We start from the raw sequence: 25,870 nt of genomic DNA, 5'->3' as shown, positions 1-25,870 counted from the left end.
CTTTATTCGTGTAGCTAACTACCTTGTTAAAAAATGGTGAAGAGAGGGGTACCGGGACTCCAAAACTATGGGGATTGGTCCCGTTCAATCCTCGCCTATGATCAGGTCAACATATTTCATGCCCCATCGGCAATTCTTCAGGACCTAGGTTGTGCTCGTAAACTCATAGTAAGCCCGCTACGGGCTAGGGAGTGTGAAATATACAACCTGAGGGGTCGAAGACCGGAGCAGGAAGGTGTCCTGCGTAGGAATCCACCCTAAAAGGAAGGAAAAAATGAAGAAATAAATATTCTCGGCAGACTCATTCATATTGAAGGTCAATGTTGTATATATGGAGAGAGACACAAGTCCCCTTAAGCGAGGCGTTAATTTCGCCCAATGGGGTCACGTGAGTCGGCTGTGAGGGAGAGAGACAGAGAGATTCTGAACATCTTTGATAATTAAAGAAGGCCAGTTATGGCCACATTGGGCGTCCAACAAATATTCCGTGACTCATGCGTATGACAGATTATATTAGTTAGAGGAATGCGGCGCCATGTGTGCTCCTAGAGCAGGATGTGGGGGACAAAAAATTCCGTTGTCGATCTTACCCTCAGTTTCTGGTGCTGGTCCCCACAGACTGTTCTCGTGGGACCTGCGCTGTAAGGTAAGTATCTGTAAAAGATAAGAAGGGGAAGGGAGGAGGGAAGGAAGTGGGTTTAGGAGAAAGGATGATTCTCCCGAGGGGCAGGAATAAGTGCTGAGGGCGGAGACGACTAACAATCCATCTGTGGTCTCGCCCACCACCCGTCGGTACCCGTGAAAACATACCACTCAGGGCAGGCTGCAGCGGGAGCGGACACTCAGTGGATATCGATCGGGCCCCCAAACCAACCACAGCGCATTCTCATGCGTGAACCATAGTGCATCTTGCCGGCGTATTTACCCCCATGACTCGGAGTCGATGGACAGGGGCTGAGAAGCTGAGACAGCCCTCGAAAATAGCCACCACGGTGGCCGGGGGCCCGAGGGCGCCACGTGTACTGAACCCACGCCACATACCCGGGTGAGGGCAGTTTCCAGGAACCCCTGAATGGCGGGGGAGCAAGACCCAGGTGGCCTTGTTCGAGGGTCCCTTAAGCCCGGACAGTTACACCGACTTCCGCCTTGTACATCGAACCCCCTTACCTTTTCAACGCGTGGACTTTACCTCTCGGCACCTAAACCCACATAATGGCGTGGCTCGGCACGCAGAACAGCTGGCGGTGTTCTGTTGTGCCTCACGCCGTTAAATGTCCTTCCTCGAGGCCGTAAATAGGGGGCGTGTACCGCCTTTGGTTGCATAGCAACGCGGCCAAGCAGGTCCGGAGGCGTGGTGCAGGGTAATGACGCGTATGCGTCGGCACTTCGGATTAACGCGCCATCTTGGAATGGGGTAAAACCCTAGGGCTGCCTATGATTTTGGTTTTGTGCCTTATGTTGGGGGTTAGGAAATAGAGAAGTTAAGTGGTAGTTTGTCAGGTAGTCCATACCAATCCGGATGATATCATGGCAGGATTGGACACATTGATCTTTGTGATGGTGGAGGAGGGGCTAGTCGGCAGGGAAAAGTTATGTTGAGATTAAACGTGTTATAAGTCGTTTTGATAAGTTACAATCCCTTCTCTGGTAACATAATAGCTGCAAGGGAGAACTAAGGGTAGGGCAGCGTGTATGTCACATCAGTACCATATTGGAGGTAGTCGAATCAGTGTGCGTTGTCGATGTGTGGAGACCATACCATCCATGTTCAGTGCATATGGATATGGTCAGCATCGAAACTGGGGGGTATGTCATGCTAGCTTAAGTTTATTTAGTTAGCGTATTCCAGGGGACGGAGTCATTCAGTCCCTCGGTGTCTAAATTTAAGCGGTGCACCCATCTCTGTTTAATTCTATATAGAGCCTGTTGGTTTGATGAGGGATGCCATTCCAAAATCACCCATTGCATGTTCTCAGCGGCGTGGCCTTGTTGCTTGCAATGTTCATATAGTCGGGTGTGAGTCTTGGTACAGCGGATATTGCTGTTGTGTTCCATAATGCGTACCTTGACTGTGCGCATCGTCATACCAATGTACTTCAGCCCGCATGGGCAGGTCAGCATATAAATGCACTTGCTGCTGTTGCAATTTGTGTGTCTGTTCAGATGCCATGTAAAGGTGTCAGATAGTTGGACTGATTTTGTTTGTGTTGTTTGGGGACAGACAACACAATTGCCACACCGAAAGTGTCCCACAACTGGGGGCAGGTCCCAAAGTGTGTTCTGAGGGCGGGTGCTAGTCTTCCTTGGTCGGGTATGCACTAATTGGTCCTTGAGATTAGTGGTTCTTTTGAAGGCAAAACGAGGGCGGGGGATGTCCAAGCTCACTGAATTCAAAATACCCCAATGAGTATTTACTGTTTTTTTGATGAAAGAGGAATTTTTCGTGTAAGAGGTTACACGGGTGATGATATCCTCTTTCTCCTTTGTGTGTGTTTCCAGGAGAGATTCTCTGTTATTGTTGAGTGCTCTCTTCACCGATCGTTTCAGTAATCTTGTTGGGTAGCCTCTATCCTGGAGTTTATGTTGTAAGATGTTCGCTTCCCGTTGATAGTCTGTGGTCGAGGTACAATTCCTGCGGAGTCTGAGAAATTGGCCAAACGGTAGGTTATCCCTCAGTGCCCTGGTGTGATGGCTGTTGTAGAGCAGGAGGCTGTTTCTGTCTGTCTCTTTTTTGTAGAGGGTAGTGGTGATTCCCGTCGGGCCCAGCATGATAGTCAGGTCCAAGAAGGGTATTGAATTTTCAAAGATGGTCCCTGTGAACTTCAGGATTTGTTCAGAACTCCACTGGCACCGCCACGAGCAACGACGCTATCTTTTAAACATCTTTTAAACCTATTGCTGTATATTTTGTGTTAGATACTTTGCGCATTATTTAAAACTTACCTAAATCAGTCCGGGCAGCGTTTCAAAGCGCCGGCTGCATCGATCCTTGACACGCCACTCCAGGCGAGACCTCGGACACGCCCACTAATTAGGCCACGCCCACCGGGCATCACATTTAAGCGCGAGAAACCAGCGCTCACACAGATTTGTTCAGAACTCCACTGGCACCGCCACGAGCAACGACGCTATCTTTTAAACATCTTTTAAACCTATTGCTGTATATTTTGTGTTAGATACTTTGCGCATTATTTAAAACTTACCTAAATCAGTCCGGGCAGCATTTCAAAGCGCCGGCTGCATCGGTCCTTGACACGCCACTCCAGGCGAGACCTCGGACACGCCCACTAATTAGGCCACGCCCACCGGGCATCACATTTAAGCGCGAGAAACCAGCGCTCACACAGATTTGTTCAGAACTCCACTGGCACCGCCACGAGCAACGACGCTATCTTTTAAGCATCTTTTAAACCTATTGCTGTACATTTTGTGTTAGATACTTTGCGCATTATTTAAAACTTACCTAAATCAGTCCGGGCAGCGTTTCAAAGCGCCGGCTGCATCGATCCTTGACACGCCACTCCAGGCGAGACCTCGGACACGCCCACTAATTAGGCCACGCCCACCTTCTACGCCTATATCATGTGTTGCAGCCGGAAGCGCAGCGGACGAGCGCAGCGGGAGCGCCTAAGGCAAGCCCGTCTGCGCCCATCCGTGCCAGGACAGAGCCCAGGGCCCAACCCCCTGCCCAAAAAGACACAGAGACCAAACCTAGACAATACTCATCACAGGAGATTCTGACTTTAAGACATAGCGCAACATGCCCACCAATAGATCTAAAGAAAGAAGGTAAGCAATGTCCCTGCTGCCCTCATACTTTTGAATTTACCTCAATAAAAAATATCAACAAAGCCCAAACACAATGTAATATAGAGAATATCAAGAACCTTACAATCAAGGCAGGACTAATAAATGCTAGATCAATGGTCAAACACAATACCCATATTGCATATATGATCGAAAATCGAGAAATCGATGTACTATTTATAACCGAAACCTGGGCAGACGAGGCATCAGACGCCGACATATCTTTGGCAATACCTGAAAGATACTCGTTTTTCAGAGCAGATAGAAAAATTAAACGGGGAGGAGGACTAGCGATTATAGCCAAAGAAAATTTCAGAGTCAAGAGCTCTGAAAAAGGAAGTCATCCTGACTGTGAGACTATGACATTCCAAATCCAGATCACGAACAACTACACTTTTAATGGACTATTAATCTACAAACCTCCAAATGCCAAAAGATCTCTCATTGAGTCATTGAGCCCATTCCTAGAATCTAGTGTAACGAACCCAGACTATACAATTCTGGGAGATTTCAACCTACATCTCGAGAAAGCCTCAGACCCCAAGGTAAAAGCCTTTAAAGATGCAATGGCCAATTTTGACCTAGATCAAAAAGTCCATCTAGACACGCATGTAGCCGGACATACGCTAGATGGTATCTTCACTTCATGTCAAAAACTAACGAAGGTAGAAGTCCACCCTATCGCCTGGACAGATCATAAATTGGTCTTATTTCAACTAGAAATTACAGAGCAGCTGAGGAAACCAAACGAAAGTCAAAAAAGAGCCACCTACCCTGACTGGTCTAAAGTCAACCCCCACATGCTGGTAGAGACATTGAAGTCTTCATACCCAATTCTGGATAGTGACTGTAACACAGCCTGTACGCAATTTAATGACTGGATTAAAACAGCAATCCAGATTTCAGTACCTCAAAAAAGAGTGACATTTAAAAGAAAATCCCCCTCGCAACCCTGGTACTCAGACGCCTTGAAGACACAAAAACAGACCTGCAGAAGAGCAGAGAAAAAGTGGAGAACACATTATGACCCCAAACTAAGAGAAAACTATAAAAATGAACTGGCTACTTACAAAAATATGACTAGGGCAGAAAAAAGCAAATTCTTTGTACAGAAAATAAATGCATCAAAAAACTCAAGCAAAGACCTATTTGCAGTAGTCAAAAAGCTTGCCAAAATTGAAAATAATAACCCCGAGGATATATCATCCGACTTCTGTAATACACTAGGCCACTTCTTCGTAAGTAAAGTGACATCAGTCTATGAGCTGTTTAAAAATAATCAAGTAGAAAAAACTACTCTAGACCCTATCATTGCTGCAAAGCCAAACAACCCACCCATCTGCCCACCATCTTTTCAATGGGCCCTACCAACAGTGGAACAAATTAGCAAAGAAATGTTGGCAACCAACTCGGGCAGCCCCTTAGACCCTTGTCCACCTAAGGTGATGCAAAGCTGCTCAGAGCAAATAGGACTGGTACTACAAAAACTGTTTGCTATAATTTTAGACACTAACACATTTCCTAACGATTGGAAAATTATATCGATCAGGCCACTCCTGAAGAAACCCAACTTGGATTGCGAGGTTCCTAGCAACTATAGACCTATAGCTAGGATCCCTTTTGCCGCAAAAGTATTAGAGAAACTACTAAATAAACAGCTATCACGATATCTATTGGACAATAATTGGCTTGACCATTCCCAATTCGGATTCCGTGAAGGGCACGGCACAGAGACAGCTCTCCTCACGGCAGTTGAAGAGCTTAGGAAAGTACTGGACAACGGGGAGAAGGCCGCCTTGGTATTGTTAGATCTCTCGGCGGCCTTCGACACGGTCAGCCACGAGATTCTAATAAACCGCATCAGAGAAGCTAGAGCAAGCGAATCTACATGCAATCTCATCAAATCATACCTGAAGGATAGAAAGTTCACAGTGGAACTAGGAAACTCAAAATCAGACTCCTTTGAGGTACCATGTGGTGTCCCGCAGGGCTCATCATTAAGCCCAACGCTTTTCAACTTGTACGTGGCCCCCCTTGCAGAAGTAATAAGGGAAAATGGCTTCACGCCAATCTCGTACGCAGACGATACCCAAATCGTCATATCCATAGATAAAGACACAAAGGTAACAGCCGACAAATTCCAACACTGCATGTTAAAAGTCAGTCATTGGATGCAACAAAATTGCCTTAAACTCAATGGAGAAAAGAGTGAGGTGATGTTTTTGGGAGGTAACGCAGACATCTGGTCCCCAGACTGGTGGCCTGACAAGCTGGGAACATGTCCAGACCCCTCGGAGAAAGTGAAAAATTTGGGATTCATGATAGACACCAAGCTAGCATACGAAGCCCAAGTAAACAAACTGGCATCTTCGTTTTGGCTAATATTAAAAATGATAAAAAAAATACTACCATATTTGCCCCAAGACGCACGCAAAACGGTAGTCACAGCGCTAGCTTTATCTCGCCTGGACTACGGAAATGCACTGTATGCAGGAGCCAGAATAAAAGTCATAGATAAGATGCAACGCCTGCAAAATGCTGCAGCAAGACTGATCCTGGACATACCAAAGTTTCAGTCCGTCAGCCACAAATTAGCATCACTTCATTGGCTTCCAGTCGCCAAAAGAGTCAAATTTAAATCACTATGTTTGACCTATAAGGCCCTCCAGGGCAAAGGACCTATCTTCATAAAAACCCAGTTGAGGAAATACGAACCATCCAGACTACTAAGATCTGGGCAACAAAAACTGATAGAAATACCTAAGTTCAAACGAGCGAACTGGGGGGGAAGAAGCTTCTTCGTCCACGCAGCAAGGACATGGAATCAACTTCCATTGGATATAAAAAACAGCCCATCTCTGGACTTGTTCAGAAAGCAAATTAAAACATGGTTGTTTACTGCATAAACCTAAGACCAGTTCAGGACTATGGACATATCATAGCGCCAAGACGCCTCCGGGCATTCGCGCGCTTTAGAAATAGATAAATCAAATCAAATCAAATCAAATCAGGAATGGATCCTGTTGATTTATCCATTTGCAGAAGGCATTGCAACTAGTCCGATCCCCTTTCCAAAAAATCAGGATATCGTCAATGTAACGACCCCATAGGGTGAGGTTCTCAAGGAATGGGTTATGTTCTGGAGATCTCTGCTTGGACTTGAAGAAGAGATTACTGTGCTGATATCATTAAACCAGTACCATCTATACTTGGATTATTAGAATTATTTACTACAACTAGGCAGGGGTGCCCCCTCTCGCCATACTTGTTTGCCCTTGCTATGGAGCCGCTGGCGGCGTGGGTGCGAATAGATGCGCAACTGCGTGACTTTGAATGGGAGACCGGACCATCGGATAGAATAGTGCTTTATGCGGATGACGTTCTGTTTTTTATTACTAATCTTAATAGGTCCGGACCTCGTATCCTAGAAATTATGCGGATATTTGGCGAAGTCTCTGGGCTTTACCTGAACCCGCGTAAATCAACTCTGTGGGTCCTGGGAGAACGCTCCGGGGTTGGGACGTGGGCATCCACGCTGCAGGTGGCGGTGGGAGGACTTAAATACTTAGGAGTATTCCTATCCGAGACCCCCACAGTCTCTTGGCAGCGAAATTTAGCGCCAGTTGGGACCGGGTTCGAACCGAAATGAAGACGTGGTCACGCATGCCCCTCATGATATATGGCCAGTCAGCCATTTTTAAGATGGTAGCCCTCCTGCGTCTACTCTACCAACTACAGAACCACCCCTACCCGATTACACCCCAATGGTTCCGACTGGTGGACTCGGCCCTGGGACAATTTCTGTGGGCGGGAGGCGCTGTATGGGTGGCGCTGCGTACCTGCTTCTTATCGACGTACTGTGGAGGGTTGGCAACATCCGACATCCTGTCGTACTACCGGGTATTTCACCTCCTGGTCCTGAACGAATGGTGGTATGGTGACAGGGGGGATCCTGCGTATGCTCTGGAGAGGCATCTTATGGGGTCTGATACCCTACATACCATTCTATACTCGGCACAGCTGCGGAAGAGGTTGCCACAGGTCACCCAAGATATTGTTTCAGATCTGGAGGCAGGCCTTACGTTGTATGGGTTGGTGGGGCACATTAACTGAGTAGACTCCCCTGTGGCATAATGGACGTCTGCCGGCGCTGGCGACCTTCCAGGGATTTCAAGGTTGGGACAGTATCGGAATTTCAACACTGGGGAATATAATGTCAGGTACAGCCCTTAAATCCTTCCAAGATTTGAGTGAGGAATATGGTATGCCCCGGTCCAAATCTTTTTAATATCTACAGTTCCGCCATGCCATTACACCGAACCTGGAGGGCCTCGATTCTCCACCCGAATTTAGCCCGCTAGAGGCGAAGGTATTTATGGGGGACCTGGGGGATAAGAAGATATCCCGCATATATCAGACTCTAGTAACACACTGCTCTACATCCCTGCACAAACTGCGGAAAGCCTGGAAAAGAGATGTCGGACATTGGAGGAGGAAGATTGGTGGGAGGTGCTTGAGGCCCCTAGAGGTGCTGCAATTGCGATGCGCTTGAGGCTCATTCAATTTAAATACCTTCATATTGTCTATTTCACAATGGAAAGACTATGGCGGGCGGGTCTGATTGCGTCCCCAGAATGTCTTCCTTGTGGCCGGGAGGTGGGGACACTGATACACACGGTTTGGAGCTGTGGTTCCTTGGTCCGGATCTGGGGGGGGGGGGATTTGGAACAGTTTGTCTGAGGTTCTGGGATGGGAACTTCCTCGTACTTCACAGTTGGGTCTACTGCATGTCCTAGAGGGGGTGGGGGGCAACGTATATAAAAGGCATCTATATTTGCTAGGCCTCACCATTGCCAAGAGAGATGTGGCTAAGGCATGGAAAGATCCCCGGGCGCCTTCAGTTCAGGTGTGGAAAAAGGGGCTAGACTTCTGTATGGGGTTGGAGCGTCCAAAATTTGAGGCCCAGGGTTGCCCAAGAAAACACTATAAAATATGGAAGCGTTGGGTGTATTACAGGGGCCTATGGATTGACCCACCAGTTGAACAGGAAGATTACCCGGGGACGATATGAAAGGGCTGCAATGGAAGATGTGTGTACACTATCTATTCGGAGAATGTTTTTAAAGTGTGAGATGATATTGTGCGGTGGGGTAGGGAGGGATCCGGGAGGGGGGAGTTGGGGGTAAGGGTGAGATAAGGGGCGGGGGGGAATGTAGAACGGGTCTTGCTGTTATTGTTTATTTCAAATGATACATGGATTGCCAACCATCTGATGCTGTGTACTTGATTTGCAGTTTTCTCCGGATTGCGGAGTGCTGCGCCATGTGTGCAATCTTTCAATAAAATCTGTTGTGAAAAAAAAAAAGAGCACAGACCGTTCCAGTGTGTAATCAAGCACAGCAGAATGGCCATGTGATCATGGAACACTAGCATGTCAGGCTAAAGTAGGGCCTATGTTTGAATCATGTCTAGAATTCATAGGTCCCATTGGTTCTAACTGAACTAATGCACATTTTTTTGTCCCAACACCTGTGGGGCCAGATTTATCTAAGCTTTTGCGACTCGCAAAGGCCGAAATTCGCAGAATTTTGGCCTTTACGACTCGCAAACTGCCGATTTGCGATTTTTGATATGTATCAAAAAATCACAATTTAAGGAATCGCAATTATTTGCGATTCCTTATTTTGCCATAGCATTTAAGGAATAGCAAATTTTGCGATTCCTTAAATGATATGTATGACACATTTTTGGTTTGCGAATTTGTGTTAAGAAATCGCAATTTACCACCAACTTGTAGTTGGTGGTAATTTGCGATTTCTTTTAAAAATGCCCTAATTGGCATTTGTAAGGGTGGCATGTGACACACATACATGCCCATAGGGCATGTATGTGTGCCACATGCACACACACATGTAGATTTCAGGGGTGCAGCAGGGTGTCTTTGAGACACCCCTGCACCCTTGAAATAATTCTCAAATTGCGATTAGCAAATTGCAAATTCGCAATTTGAGAATTATTGCACTATTATTCCTATGGGCCTCCTGGCCCATAGGAATGCATTGGAAATTATTCTTTAATTGCGAATTCGCAAAATGCGAATTTGCAAATTAAGAATAATAAGGAATCGCAAAAAAATTGCGATTTTGTACATACATACCGTTTTGCGAATTCTAAATAGCGATTCGCAAAAAATCGCTATTTAGGATTCGCAAAACGGTATCTTGATACATCTGGCCCTTGGTCTCTCATCCTCTTAAAGTACATTCACAAAAATTAAAAATCATTTTTCAGACTGTAGTAAACTACTTTTAGGCTATGTATGGTGTACACTGACCCAAAAAGGTAATTGTTCGAGGCCATCAAAATGGACCTCTTTTTTAGGGGATGGGTTGTATGAAAGAGTGTTTTGCTCTCTAAGTATAGCACAAAGCCGGGTTTCATTGTAATGTTTTTCTTGTTGCTAGGCGACTGTGACCTTCTTCAACACTACTCCGATGGGCCGAATCATTAACCGTTTCTCATCCGACTTGTACCACGCCGACAAAAGTCTTCCCTTTGTCCTCAACAATTTCCTGGCTTGTTTAGTCTTCCTGATGGGTACTTTGGTGATGATCATCTTCGGGCTACCATGGATTATTCTGGCCCTGGTGCCGCTGGCTGTCGCCAACGTCTATCTCCAGCAGTATTACCGCCACACCTCGCGGGAGCTGAAACGGCTTTGGAGCATCACCTTGTCCCCCATCTACATTCACTTCTCCGAGACCCTGACTGGGTTGACCACCATTCGTGCCACCCGGGCCACCAGCAGGTAAGCAAGTCCAAGCATTCAGTTTTTGCACCTTAGGAAATGCCATTTAATGAAATGTTGAATAGTTCATTGACATGAACCACAGGTGATTAATTGCTACTTGTCCTGTAGCATGCCAGAGAGCTTTCTTTTACTTATTTAGCTTTCCTGATCTTTGGCTAAAGAAATGTTTCTAAAACAAGGAAGTTTACAGGATAGCTGCTCTTAGTAAAGCATAGTGTCTGAGCAAATCCCTGAAGAACAGCTAAAATGGACACAACGATTTGGAAGCATTGTTTTCAGGTTTCCACTGAATACCTGAGTTCATGTCCACCCAGTCGCAATGTCAATGCTTGACCTGTAACATTGCAACTGGATTCATAATAATATATGCCACAAAGCATTTTGGGTGAAAACTGAATCTTCCAGTAGGCAAAGATAGTGTTTATTAATCTGCCTGAAAACTACCACGACAGTCATCAAGCCACTGGAACTGAAGAGGTTAAACCAAAGTAAAAAAAAACAGATTTACTGCTGGGAGAAAACTAGAATTAGCTGGGATTGGAAATAAACCACTGTCAAAAAATAAAACAAAGTAGGGGGGCGTGGCTAGCAGCCGAGCATGGCGGCAGCCTAGAAGGCGAGCTCCGAGAGTAAGGCGGCCTCTCGAGCAATCCGAACATTTATCCGTGGCAAGTTCAGTTCTCTGAAGGAGGGACCCGAGGCCCGGGACCGGGCGGTACACGCAGCAAGAACTCCGATGTGAATCCGAGACCGGACAGAGAAATGGCAGCCGAGTGCTCCAGTGGCCTGCGGGCAGATTGGAGTCCGGTGACCCGGTTAATCAAGGAAGTCGGCCGGTAGTGACACCAGGTCGGGAAGGGAACACCGGAAGTGCCTGGAGGCCGGGAGGTGACGGTCGCGGCGCCCTGCATAGCGGAGACATTGGAAGCTGTAGTGAATACATGCGGTGAACCCCCCCCAGGCAAGACAAAGAGGCGACGGCGACGGCTCGGGGCCCCGGAGCCGAGCCGCGGGCAGAGAGACATGGGAAACGAGGCCGCGGAGAGAAGCGATGATGCCATTGCCCGAGTGAGCGGCTGAGGTGGCGTGAGGTTCCTGACCACGGGTACGAAGCGGCAGCGCAGGGAAGTGGCGGAAAGGGACTGGTGACCGCGTTAGCGGTGGGAAGATCCAGGCGAGTCCCCCCTCCCTCCCCCCCCTTCCCTGGGGGCTACAAACATAGCAGGCATCATATCGTAACTGCCGCAGCTCGATACAAAGCCAGGGGCAGTGGCGGAACCGCATGGCCTACAAGAGGGCCTACTACCTCACCAGAGATACAGCCGTGAGAACGTGGCCGGCCCACGAAACTGGTTCAACGACGCAGTGAATGCCACCGGTGCATAGAGGGGGACGCAGTGGCACTAAAGTACGCTGATACCCGACAAACTAAAAAAAAAAAAAAAGGATGGGGCGCCAGTAACCAGCAGTGCGAACCGCAACCTCGATAGAGGAGGTGACGAAGGGGACGGTCGAAGGGAGTGCCCTTGTCCTATACAGCACAGGTCAGGGATGAGACTCTGAAGTAGAGCCACAGGTACTAATCGAGCAGCACCAGCCGCCTGAGTGAGGGCATAGATCCAGTTGCATTGTTAAGGATTTGGATGAGACATGGGTGGCGCTACCACCAACCACGACACGGCCTATATAAGCGCTGGGGAGTGACGAGTGACCCTGGAAAGCGACGGTACAGGAGGCTAAACAGCCCCTCTCTGAAGTAGACCTCGAAGCAATCGAACTAAAGCAGTGTGAGTGGAGATATATTAGCCAATATCATGGCTGGTAAAGGAACCAAAGGTGGCACGACACAGACTCGTATTGAAAAATACACCTGCGATAAGAATGCCTCTCCCCCCACGGATGGAAGAGGGCAGGCCATGAGGCCGGCAGATGGAGGTGGAGGGAAAAAAGCGACGCTGGATGATGTGATGCGGGTCCTAGCACAGGTACAAACCACGGTGGGCTCCATCTCTACCGAGATAACCCTTATCAGAGCAGATCTTCATAAAATGTCCGAAAAAGTGGGGTCGTTGGAACTGGTCACGAAATCGTTGGTGGAAGATGTGCCAGAATTACAGACGGCGATGGAAAAAATAACGGCCGAAAATAAATTGCTGAAAGAAAAACTGGACGACCAGGAAGGGCGCTCTAGGAGGAACAATATAAGAATTCTTGGGGTTCTGGAATCGGAAGGTACTAGAGCAACTGACCTCTTTGTGGAAGATATGATCAAAACGAAGCTCCAGCCTAAAGGTCTGTCAACCTTCTTCTCAGTGGAAAGGGCGCCTGGAGTGCCGGGAGGACGTCCGAAGCCAGGAGCGGCTCCAAGACCCATCTTGGCGAGACTCTTTAACTTCAGTGACAGGGATGCCATCCTACAGGCAGCGAGGGTATCCCCTCCAGTTAAGATCCAAAACTCCACTCTAGCTTTCTTCCCGGATTATACGGCGGAAGTGGCCAGCCGTCGAAGGACGTTTTTGGATGTGAAAAAAGAACTACGGGCGAGAGAGATCCAGTACTCTATGTTGTTCCCGGCCAAACTACGAGTAGTGGCGGACAACAGGACGTGTTTTTTTGACAATCTGGATGTGGCCCAGGACTGGCTGGAGGGTTGGAGGCCAGCCTCGCAACCCCGCCGCTCGAGCAGGAAACCAGGGGATCGGCATACAGGTGAACACACGAGCTCCCAGAGGTCGGAACATGAAGAGGAAAGGCGCTCCCCAGCGAGAGACAGCGTTGCCGACGACATACAGACAGAGGAATAACAGTCCAGTGGATACAGAACATTTCTTGATGGTGGACACTGCCACGTGGGCAGCCATGGACACTGGTCTAAGGGCCTCCGAGGAGGGTAAGAGGGGTCGCTAACTCCGGGGTGTCCTTCGCCCCCAACGAGCAAGTATATTGTGTATATGTGTGGGAAGGGTCAGGCACTCTGTTAAGTTGGGGTGGCGGGCAGTTCTGAGTCCATGTACCAGGGGGGCAGGGAGGGGGGGAGTTTAAGGGGGGGAATTTCAGGGTTTGTTTAGTTTTTTGACTCAAGGCGACATGACAGGACACACTGTTACCATTGCTAGGGACCATAGACATGAGAAGACACACTGTGACCGTTTGACTACACCACACGCCTTCTGCTCACTCCAGGCTAGACGCAACACACCACACAGTAAAGGGGTGCTTGGGCCCCGGGTAGGCCCGTCCGCGTCCCGAAAGGTTAAGCTAAACAAAGTTCTGAATGGCAACTAGACAGCAGGCTGACACTTTAGAAGTGGGACATCAAGTAACTCCACTGCAAATCATGTCCTGGAATGTCAGGGGATTGGGTGACAAGATTAAGCGGGGACTAGTTATGCAGGGTATCAAGAGAGTGAGTCCGACACTGGTTCTTCTCCAAGAAACACACCTAACGGGTACTTCTAGACAGGCCTTGGATAGGCGGGGATACCAGATGATAGCACACTCGGAGTTCACCTCTGGATCGCGTGGGGCGGGCATATTATTGCGAAAATCCTCACAGTTCATAACTCAGACCTCCAAAGTAGATGACCAGGGCCGCTTCGCAGCAGTGCATGGACAATGGGAGGGTAAGCCGTTGAATATAGTTTCGGTGTATGTTCCACCCGCGTTACATGCAGTAGCTTTGCCCGACCTGGGGAACTTCTTACTGGAGCGCCCGGAGGGCGATTTGATCATAGGAGGGGATTTTAATGCAGTGATACATAATACACAGGATAGATTCCCGATTCGAACACAAACACCTGGTCCTTCCCGATTTGGTGACTTCTTGGAAGCACAGGGATTGATTGATATTTGGCGGCACATGCACCCAGATGAGCGGCAGTACACCTACTACTCCGCTACACATAATAGCTTGTCCAAAATTGATTATTTTCTCACCCTGGGCACTGGTCTCCTCACGATAGATGAGGTACAGATTAGACCGAGAGGTATCTCAGACCACTCACCATTGACGTTAACTTTATCCAGTCAGGAAAAGACTCGTAGAGGAGTATACCCAATATTTCCAGGGTATCTCAAGGTACTGTCCGTTGGTAAAGAATTGAAAAAGGCGACCCGAAACTACTTTGCGGAAAACTGAACTCGGTTGACTCCCCCTCGATCCTATGGGAAGCCTACAAGACAGTCCTGAGAGGGCAAGCCGTTTCGGCCATATCAGGCCACAAATGCGCTCAGAGGAGGGACTTAGTGGAGCTTGAGCTAGAACTTAGCAGAGCAAACATGGCCCATATGGCGGCCCCATCAGACGACACATTGCATTCCCTTCAGTTGCGCCAGCGGCTCCATGAGGACCACCTGAGACGCATGACGGTGGCGGATGTCGCGGCGACCGCACATAGGGTGTAAGACATCAGAGATAAGGCAAGTAAACTTCTGGCCTGGCTGGACAAGAAGAAGGGGGGTAACAGGACTATACTGCAGGTAGCTGATGTGAACGAGTCAATGCACACGCCTCCTGAAGAAATTGCAGACACACTAGCCAATCATTTCCAAGGGGTGTACTCCCCAGCTGTCGAAGTAACAGAAGGTAGGGCGATGGAAGCTCTCCGCGGTGTACAGACACCGACCCTGTCGACGGACGCAGCGGAAGAACTCGACTCTGACTTGACAACTGAAGAGATTCAGTTGGCCATTGGCGCGATACGGTCGGGCAAGGCTCTCGGACCAATCGGGATACCAATCGAATGGTATAAAATAATGTCTGAACCACTGAGTGAACCCTTACTGGCGATGTATGAGGAGAGTCGGGAAGGAGAAATCCTGCCCCTCGATCAACGAACGGCGACTATTGTGGTGATCCCGGAGCCAGGTAAACCGCTTAGTGACTGTGCGTCTTATCGACCGATTTCGCTTCTTAAGGCAGAGGCTAAAATACTAGCGAAAGTATTGGCGACTAGGCTGATGCCCTACCTGGGGCAGTTGATCCATCCAGCCCAGTCTGGATTTATGCCGCATAGAAGCACTGCGCTCAACCTCCGTAGAGTGCATGGAGCGCGGGCGCGAGCACCATTTCTGACGGAACCGGCGGTTATACTGTCCTTAGATGCCAAAATGGCATTCGACATGGTGGAATGGCAGTACTTGTTCGCGGTCCTAGCCCACATGGGGTTTGGCCCTAAATTCATCTCCTGGGTGCGGCTGCTGTACACCAGCCCCGTGGCACGTGTGGTGGCGAACGGGCATATCTCCCGTGAAATACCACTGGCAAGGGGAACTAGACAGGGATGCCCACTCTCACCTCTATTATTTGCGTTGGTTCTGGAGCCGCTGACTGTTACCATCAGGAAGACCCCGCTGCTGAAGGGGATCTACTGGGATGACAATTGGGAGGACAGAGTCTCCCTGTATGCAGACGACATGCTGATTTACCTGACAGACCCAGAGAGATGTGTCCCTAGCCTATTGGGGATATGCGACACTCACGGACGAGCATCTGGATACACTATAAACTGGGCGAAGTCGGTCATTTACGAACTAAAAGGCCCTTCTCCGACTCTCCCTAACGCTTGCCCCTTGACGGTGGCGACCACCTCCTTCAAATACCTAGGGATTTACGTCACCCAAGACGTTACTGAATTCTTCGAGAGAAACCTGCAACCTCCGCTCACTCGGCTGAGGAACGATGTAAGACACTGGAAGACCCTTCCACTGACAATGCTGGGCAAAGCGGCATTATTTAAAATGATGGCACTGCCACGTTTCCTGTATGTGCTCGAAAACACACCGACCCTGATACCTCCAAGCTATTTCCAAAAAGTAACGGCTGTGATGACGGGCTTGTTATGGTGTGACGGCCCAGCTCGCATTGCGCATTTAAAACTTAATAGAAGCTGGTACGATGGTGGGATCGCCCTGCCAAATATGCAGTTGTATTATTGGGCAGCACAGCTCAAAATTATTAATCAGTGGCTGCACGCCCCACAGAATGATCCGGCTTATCTCGCAGACAGGGCACAATTGGGCACACACAGTTTGCTGGCACCGCTGTACCACAGAGGATCTGCGCCAAAATTAACGGGACCCACCAAACACACGGTAACGTTGTGGCATAAAGCACAGGCGAGACTGAAGTGGGGGGGAGTCATCACAAAGTTAACACCGTTATTGGACACAAAGGCTCTGGGACAACTACGACACACTAAAGGGTTCACCCAGTGGGATAATATAGGGATCTCCACAGTAGGGGACATGTGGTCAAGAGAAGGGGTGGTCCCGTTTTCACATCTTCAGCAACACTACGACCTAGGTCCTACAGAAACATACAGATATGTTCAAATCAGGCACGCACTGATGGCAGCTATTCCAGCAGGCACAACGGTCTCGGAATCCTCGCCGCTTGAGGATCGCCTGCTCACCGACTTCATGCAGGAGGGCGCTACCTCCCTTACTTATCGTAAACTGCTAAATAACCTGCCAGACCCACTAGAAAAGTTGAGGGAAAAATGGGTTGCGGAGATAGGAGATATGGATGAAACGAACTGGAATGCAGCCATGGCGTCCCCACGCGAGGCAGGCATTTCGGCTAGGTACCGTCTGGTGCAGCTAAAAATTTTGCATAGGGTATACTATACAAGGACTACATTACACAGACTGCACAGGGCAGCACACCCACCCTGTCTCAGGGGCTGTGGAGCAGAAGGTACCTTCATACATACAATATGGGAATGCCCGGCCCTTGTGAGCTACTGGCGGCAGGTGATGCGCACCATCTCACAAACACTAGAAATCTCCATAGCGCCTGACCCCTGTGTGTGCCTGCTGAATGTGTGGGGCCCTAATGATCTAACACATCAAGGTAGGCTGTGGGCCACTGTGGGTATCATGACAGCAAAACGAGACATAGCACAGAGGTGGGGGGCAGCAGAATTACCAACCTTGTCACAATGGTGTAGGAATATGGACACACTTATGGTAACAGAGCGGGCGGTTTATAAAATGAGAGCGAATCCTCGTAAATGGAATACAGTATGGCAGCCTTGGAACACCTACAGGGGGGACCTATGTGAACCTTTAGAGGAAGACGACATTGATAGCTCAGAGGACGAGATGGAAGAAAATTAACTGCCTGGGGTCGCTGGCTAATGATAAGGCTGGTAGGATGAGGAAGTCCGGGATGAATAATAGATTAATAGCGTAGGGCCGAATTGGGGGTGGGGTGGATGGGATAATGGTCTAGGATAGTGTACATGTCACAGGGAAAGATAGATTGCTGATAACAGGAGATGTTGTTCATTTAACTATTGAGTCATAAGTTAAAGTTATGTTACTGCAAAACACAAAAGCACGATGACATCCAATTTGGAAGATAAAAGTGATTGTCAGTTGGTCATATATACTATTGATTGCGCTGCCGGACCGCTGGTTGTCGGCTGAATAGCTGTGTATTTTCTCTATTCATCAGGGGGGGTGACTGTTTTAGCCAGCCCCAGGGTTGTAGGCGCATTACTGTAATTTACCTGAATTGTCAATAAAGTCTTGCGTTTCAAAAAATAAATAAATAAATAAATAAAACAAAGCGCTCTTGGGAAGGAAACTTGTACTACGAACTGACAGAAAGGTACAGACCAGCTCTTGCCGGAAACCATATTAATTACTAGAAGAGAAACCAAACCACTAACGGAAAAAATACGATACTGCAGAAAAACTGCCAGGGGCAAAAATAGTCTTTCTAATGTGGGAAGGCAAACCAGTGTCAGGAAATACCTTAAGCACTTCCACAGGAAAATAGAAGCAACAGTTAGGCTGACACAACTTTGTCTGACCCAGTGGTCAAAGTGCGTTTAAAAAAGTTTTGGAACTTTGATTCTGTGCATAAGGGGGTGGGGCATGGGGCGGGGTTGACTAAGCGTGGGGGCGTGGCTAAAAAAAATATTTTGTAACTTTTTTCGGACTTTAAACTTCTTGTAACTTTGCATAAAATAACACACAGTTTATAGGAAAATAAAATCCAAGTTATGTTAATCAGTGGGAAATGCCCTATTGTACATTATGAAACGTCTATTAGTTAATGCACCACACAAAATCCTAGTCGTGCAGTGGAGAATAGTGACCTGTGTATGTTTAGTGCTATAAGGTCCCAGTCTGAGGCAAAAAGCACTGTGAACATGTAAGTCATTTTTTTAACCGCATGCGCGCTAGCGGAATTCCGCTCGCACGCTGGGTTTTTAAAAAACGTACTTTACGTGACGAGCTGGGCTCGTCATCAGCGTGCGAGGAGGCTACGCCATGACGAGCCCAGCTCGTCATCAGCGTCGAAGGGGTTAAACTTGCATTACACACAGTATAAGATAAGCTGCTACAGAATGCGCAGAAAGGTTTAAGATAAAAAATGTGTTTCCAATATATACATATTTTGCATGCTGTTCGTAGTGTAAATTATTTTTTAACGGTCTTTTAAAAGCATACGCTTCACAGCTTAGCTGGTCGAACCCTTTCAATAACCCTTAAAAAGAATAAATGTGCATCACCAGGAAGCTTCAAGTGATTCCATCATTTAAAGCCAATGCCAGCTTCCAGGCGCCCTTTACATTTGCAGATCGACCAGTTGTGCACATTGACACTTTCAGGCAAGCAGGCACCCTGGCAAGAAGGCTCGTTTAGCTGTTTGCTCCTTCCTCGGTTTCCTGAGGCTCTCTGAATGAGACTTCAGCTGATGCATTTCAGCTGTGGGAATTAACCACCCTTGTACGCTTGTCTTTTGACAAAAAGTAGGGGAACTGTTTTCCTAAAATTAAAAAGTATGGGCACGTCGTGTCCTTCAGATCACCCCACTTCGACCACTAGTTTGACCCTCCTGTGGGTGCCTGAGGATAGTCACAGTGGTGAGGGCAGAGGTGGGCGTCGGAGGAGCGTAGAGAGGCCCTGGAGGAAGCCGGGTTGTTTATGCATGCCCTAAGGGAGGGGCGCTGGAGTTGTTTCCCCGCTATAGAGAAGCAGTTGTTGAGAAGCTCATTGTGGTTGGCGCACATACTGCTTGGTGTGAAGACTCCACAGCGCAGCTATAGGCGCATCCTTCTTTGTGGCTCCTCTGAAATTGTGAATTGTGATGTAAAGTCACTATAATTTTGTCACACACCGAGCCACTCATTGTATAATTATTTCACCTTGTTCACCTTGCACCGTTCACGCTGTCCACCTTCTCACTTGCGTCGCCACTTACCACTTGTACATATTGAGCACCAGGTTTTTTCGGTTGTCATATGACTTTTCCAATTTTGTGCTGTACAAATTGTTTGAATATGACCTTACCCTCCTTTTAACATTATAATACAAGAATAATTTCTACATGAAAATCATCTGAATAAGTGTCTCCTTTTTTCTTGTCCGTGTAATGCTTCGTGCATGCAACAAAAGTTGTCTTTTGAATTCTACCTGTTGGGATATTGTATTGTCTTTACAATGGTGTGAAGAACAGGCATGTCCCTTCCTGCAAACTTTCAGCAGAGGTGAGGAGGACTGTAGCTGTATCCCTCCCGGAGTCATTACTTTGGCTAGCCGGAACTGTTAAGGTCTCCTCATGGGCGGGGCCTACAGCTGATGAGGCCTGGCCAGCCGGTGGTCCTTGTTAGAGCCACATTTTGGGGGTCTGAGTTGAACTGTAGTAAGGAGAGTGTGACAAGTGGAACTCTTTCGCTCCGTTAACATATAGTAACTACAGAGTATCCGGGGGTGGGACAAGCAACCAGGACCTCATAACACAACTTGCCATTACCCCCAGGTCCCTTATGTCCTCGGCCCATTCAGTACTAATGGAGATTACTATCTCCTGACAGAAAATAAAAAACAAGAGGAATGCTGGGATATACCTACTGCCCCTCCCCCCGGGAGTATAAAGGTAGTACCTACCCAGCAGCCCTCCTGTTCTTTTTTTCTGTCTTCGACAGAATGGCTGATGGATGCTGTTGATGTGGGGGGCTGCACCTGCTCCTGCTGGGCTTGAGTGGCGTTCAGTCCTCCTATGGCTCCTCCTGTCCGGCTGCCTGGCTTCTCGGGCAGGGGTGAGGTTCCTGATGTGTCTCCCCCCCCGGCCTGCCGGGCTTGCTGGGGGGGATCGACTTCTTCGCGGCCGCTGTTCCGGTTTTCCGGCCCTTTGCGGCTGGTGCGCCGCCTCCCGGTTGCTTCCAGGTCGCTGTGAGCGTCTCCCCGAGCCTGGCCGGGTGGGAGACGCGCTGCGCTGAATTTCGATTCCCGGATCCGGCTGTGGGTGTGTAGGGGCCTTGTTGGTGCTGCTCAGGCACCCGCTCCGGGTGAGTCCCGCTTTTGCAGTGTTTTGGTGTTTACTGTGTATTCCCCTACTATTGGTTCTACTTGTCCCGGATGGTTTGCGGGGTTCTGACCCCCACCTGCCCGAGTTGCCTCTTCTTTAATCGTGTTGACCGGCTATCCTTCTGAAATGATGGCGACGGCCTCTGCCCTGCTCCAGCCATTGGGGAGTGTCCGGTTGCTTCGGTATACATTCTTGCGGGGCATTTGGTGCACAGTGCCGTCAACACGTGTTTTTAAATTGCCGAGATGCAGGGCGGCGACTCCTGGAGATGCCGGGGATTGCTGGATTGTTTGTTCCCGGGGCCTTCTGCATGCGCTCTGCACCTCGTGGCTGCCGCTGCTGTGGCCTGCCTGGGTGCGTGGTGCAGTTCCCTGGCTTCCCCCGGTGCTCGGGTGCGGCATTTTTGATCCTATTTGGTGATGTATGCTGTGCCTGTTGCAGCGCATGCTGCCGACTTGGGGTTGGTGTTCCGAGTTCGGTCCTATTCATGTGTTTGGTTTTCTTACACTTTTTTACCTTGCAGGTGGTGATGGGACTAGGAGTTCAGACGGCTCTTACTGGTGGTTCTGTCCTTTCCTGGTTCTGCCCCCTTTTGGCTGCTGGACCTGTTCCCGAGGCTGCCTTTGTGTGTGGCGCTACGTTACTTGCTGCCCTACGCCCACTCTGCTCACCTCCTCTTGGTGGGTCTGGGATGATTTGGCCTCTGCGGTTTACTGGTTGCGTGTCAGCTGGGCCGCTGCGCTGTCCCTTTCTCTCGTGGGCCCGGGTCTAGGGGGGGGGGGTTGCTTCCTGCCTATGTGGTGGGGCTGCTCTGTCCCTGTGACTCTGCCTATCATGCCTTCTCGACTTGGACGGACTGCTTGGCGGTGGGTGGTCCGGGTTCTTGTCTCGGCTGGAGCACTCTTACTCCGGTGTTTGTCGGTGGTTCTCGCTTCTCGCGGTTCCTTCCGCCTTGGCAGGTTTCCTCGGTGTCGGGGAGGGGTTGTGTTCTGTAGGCTGCCTCTGCCATCCTTGGTGCTGCCACCCTTGGTTCGTGCCTCCTATTGACTCGCCACGCTTCTGTGTGCGGCGCTGGGCTTGGGTCTCGGTTTCTGAGGTGCTTTCCTGGACCCTGATCTGGTTGGGTGTGTGCGCTGCTGCCTGCCGTGCTGGCTGATTGGGCTGTTCATTGGCCTCTGTTTTGTTCTGGGTCTGGTGACTCTGTGGTTCTCTTCCCTTTTGGGTATGCAGTTTCCTTTGGTCTTCCTGTGCACTTGTTGTGCTGGGGTCGGTGTGGGAGGCTGTGCGGGTTGCTTTCCTTGTTCTCGTTGCCTGCCTGTTTCGCTGCGGCTGAGTGTGGGTGCCTTGCTTCTTGGTGTGGGCTCCTCGCTGCCGTGCTGTTGCTCGTCCGCCTCCTGGGTTGCCTTGGCTGGCGCCTCCTTTTGCTGTGTGGGTGGCGTTTTGCCCTCTGGCGGTCCTCCGGTCCCCTGTGCGGCGTTTGGTTGGCCTCCGCTCTGGAGGTTTTGCGCTTCTGTTTGGTGCTGTGCTGCCTTCCCTTTTGGGGTTTCCTGCGGCTGCTGTTTCAGGGGTCCGCGCTGCCTTCGGCTGGCCCCGGTTCTCCGGTGTTTGGCGTTCCGTGGGTCTGTTCCCTTGGTTCTTTTCTTCGGGGGTTCCCCTGCTCTTGGCGCCTCTGGGGGTGTTTGCTCTTTCTGTTTCTGGCTTGGGTTCCGGTCTCCTCTGTGGTGGCCGGTTCTTTTTGCTGCTCCTGCCTTTGCTTGCTCGTGGGTTCCCTGTGTGGTTGGGGTTCCCTGCCTGCTGGTTTACGTGCCTTCTGCTTCCGGCTCTCTGCCCCGTCTGGTGGTGGGTCGTTGTTCCTGCTTCTTGGCCCTCTGCGCGGTGGGTCCTGTGGGCTCCCCTGGTTCGGGTGAGCCTGCTGTCTGCCTCCTCTGCGGGCTGGCTGTTGTGGACTCTGCCCTGCTTGGGGCTCCTGGTTCTTCCCTTCCGGGTTCCTGGTCTTGTCCCTCCTTTGCCTTGGCTGCGCCTGGTTCCTTTCGTTGGTGCCGTTGGTTCTTTGGGGTGCTCTCTCCCCTCTGCCTCTGCTTGGGTGGCTTTTGCTGCCTTGGGTCCGGCTGTTCTGTTCCTCCCGGCCTGCGCCTGTTGTCGGGCGTGGTTCGTGGTGGGAGCCTTCTTGGTCCTTCTGGTGCTGTGGCCTTCCCTTTGCTGGGTTCTGCTGTTGCCTGGCTTCTCCTCCTGTGTCTGCGGTATGGTCTGCCTGGTGCCTCCTGCCGGCTGCCGGGTTCTGTCTTGCCTCCTATTCTGGGGGTTGGTGATTGTTCCCGCGCTCCGCTGTCTGCTCGGTGACTTGGTCTGGCCTGGTGGGTTTCTGCCTGTCCGCCTGGAGCTGTGTGGTGCGATTGGCCTCTTCCTTGGTTTTCTTCCCTGCCTCTTCTGGTGTTGGGGGTGGTGCGGGGTGCCGTTGTTGTTGCCTCTCCTGGGCCTGTGAGTTTTTCTCCCGGGTTGTCTGCTGGGTCTGCTTTTTGGCCTGCCGGACTTGTTGGGCGGCGTGGCTTCCTCCTGACCGGTGTTCCGGTTTCTCGGCCCTTTGGGGCGGGGGCGCGGCCTCCCCGTTTCTTCCGGGTCTCTCTGCGAGTATCCCCGTTGCTTGGCCGTGTGGGTGGCGCGCTGCGCTGGTTGCTGTGGCCTGCGTTTGCTTCTGCTTGGCTTCGGCCGGGGCTTTTTGTGGTGGCCTGTTGCCTTGAGCTTCCTCCCTGTTGGCTCCTGTTCTGAGCTGGTCTGCCTTCTGTTTCTGCGTCCTGCTCTGGGGTGCCTGGTTGTGCTCTTGCTGCGGTACTGGGCTGCCTGGTTGAGTCTCTTCTGGGCGTCTCTTGGGTGGCTTGGCGCTTCTCTGCGGGTGCCCTGTCTGCCTTTGGGGTGGCTGGTCCCTGTGTCGTGGGGTTCCGGTTGCTTGTGGGTGTGGTGTGTGCCGGTCTTCTTCTTGTTTCTGGCCGTCACGCTGTTGCCCTCTTGTTTTCCCTTCTTGCCTCTTCTGGGGTTCGTTGGGGCGTCTGCGGGGCTGGTGGCTCTCGGGCCTGTGCTCTGTTGGGGTCTTTTCCTTCTTTGTCCTTCCCTTGTTTTGGTTTGGTTCTGCGGGTTGCCTTTGACTTCGGCTTTGGCTTCCCGTCTGTGTCCCCGGTTGCGGCTCTCGCCGTGCGGGGTTCGTCCCCTGTGCATGCCCTGCCTTGGATCTTGCCGGGCTGTGGGGTGTGGTTTGCTTGTGCTTTCCTCCCTGGCTGAGTCTGTATGGTCCTCTGGGAGGGTTTTTGCCTTTGTCTCTCTGGCCTCTGGGTTTCTGCCCCGGTCCTTTCCTTGGGCTGTTTGGGGTCTTTGTGCCTGGCCTGTCTCTGGTTTGACTTGGCTGGGGTTGTTGTGTCCTTTGCGGTTCCCTTGCTGTCGTCTTGGGTCCTCCGGGTGCTTGGCCCGTCCGGTTGCTCTCCTGCGTTGGTGTTCGGGTTTGCCTTCTTCGGGCTGGGGCTTCCTGCTCCTGTTTCGTCCGCTTTGGCTGGTGTTCTGTTTTGGGGGTCCTTCGGTTCCCTTTTTCCTCTTTTCCGGGTCTCTTTGTCCTGGTTGGTTGCCCTTGTTGGTTGTTCCTGCTCGGGTTTCCTGTAGGTGCTGGTTCCCTTTGCCTTGTGTCCTCGTTCTGCGGGACCTGGTGGCTTGGCTTCCTGGGGTTTGCTCTTCGTTCCCTGGTGTCTGAGTTTTCTCTCTTTCCCTGGCCTTGGGCTCGGTCTTGCCTTCCGGGTTGGGTTCTGGTGGGCTTCGGCTGTTGTTCTTTGTGGTGCCTTTGGTTCCTCTGGTCCGCTTGTCTCCTGCCTGTGCTTGCCTGGGTGATCTTCTTCTGCCTGGTGGGTCTTGGCTTTTCTCTTGTTTGGCCTCTCTTCTGCGGTTTGTCCTCTTGCCTGTGTTGGCTTGGGTGTCTGGGCTCCCCCTGTTGCTGGTGGGCTGTGGGGTGTTCCTGAGGTGGGCTGGTTGGCCTCTCTGGTGACCGGTCTGGTCTTCTGGCTGTGCGCCCTTGCTCTTGTTGGGTGTGTGCTAGTCTGGTGGGGTTCCTGTTGTCGGGGGCTCTGCCTGGGGTTTCCCCGGTTCTTCCTTTTTCCCTCTGCGGTTGCTGCCCTGGTGTGGTTCCTGGGTTTGCTTCTGTTGGGTTGGGAAGGCCGGCTTTTTGCTGCTTTGGTATTTCTCCATTAGTACTGAATGGGCCGAGGACATAAGGGACCTGGGGGTAATGCTACATTACTTACCGGTAATCCTCATTACTCCTGGTCCCGTTGTCCTCGGCCCATTCATACGCCCCTCCCTCCCTCCGGGGCGGCCGGCCTTCCTGTCTGGGCTTGTTAGTACAGGAGGGCTGCTGGGTAGGTACTACCTTTATACTCCCGGGGGGAGGGGCAGTAGGTATATCCCAGCATTCCTCTTGTTTTTTATTTTCTGTCAGGAGATAGTAATCTCCATTAGTACTGAATGGGCCGAGGACAACGGGACCAGGAGTAATGAGGATTACCGGTAAGTAATGTAGCATTATTGGTACATGATAGTATTTCAGCAGAAACTTCCCCCTTAACTAGCTCTAAGCCCCTACCGAGTAATTGCTCTAGGTGAGAGCGAATACCCAGAATTCTCTTGCTTCCCTCGATATATTAACCCTTCGTTGGGAAATAAAAAGAATCAATGCATCACTATGCTCTGCTGGAGAGGCCCTCTTAGAGGGTGCAAGTGGCCTGAAGATTGAACTAACGCGAAGAGTCCAGCATAACAGGAGATATCCCCTAACATCAGCAGCAATGATTAAAACAGCCATAGAACTCTGTCTTACACTGAAAACAAATTAAGAGCACACAGTTACTGGGAAAGGTGTCCATATGAGTTGAAGTGAACAATCCACATGATAAGGA

The 25,870-nt window shown here is 50.2% G+C and overlaps 1 protein-coding gene across 2 annotated transcripts in view; it reads left to right on the top strand.

Moving 5' to 3' along the window:
• LOC147706829 (ATP-binding cassette sub-family C member 10-like) overlaps nt 1–25,870 on the top strand; it is a 1,327,484-nt gene that overhangs the window by 1,083,154 nt on the left and 218,460 nt on the right. For both annotated transcript variants that reach the window (XM_086925963.1, XM_086925964.1), the window contains one exon: nt 10,272–10,615. In XM_086925963.1, the coding sequence (XP_086782089.1) occupies nt 10,272–10,615 (344 nt within the window). The remainder of the gene's footprint in view (nt 1–10,271; nt 10,616–25,870) is intronic.

This window comes from Lissotriton vulgaris, chromosome 6 (assembly GCF_964263255.1).
Source record: "Lissotriton vulgaris chromosome 6, aLisVul1.2, whole genome shotgun sequence".
NCBI lineage: Eukaryota > Metazoa > Chordata > Amphibia > Caudata > Salamandridae > Lissotriton > Lissotriton vulgaris.
Note: the sequence above shows the minus strand (reverse complement) of the source record. Positions and strands in the feature narration are given on the sequence as shown.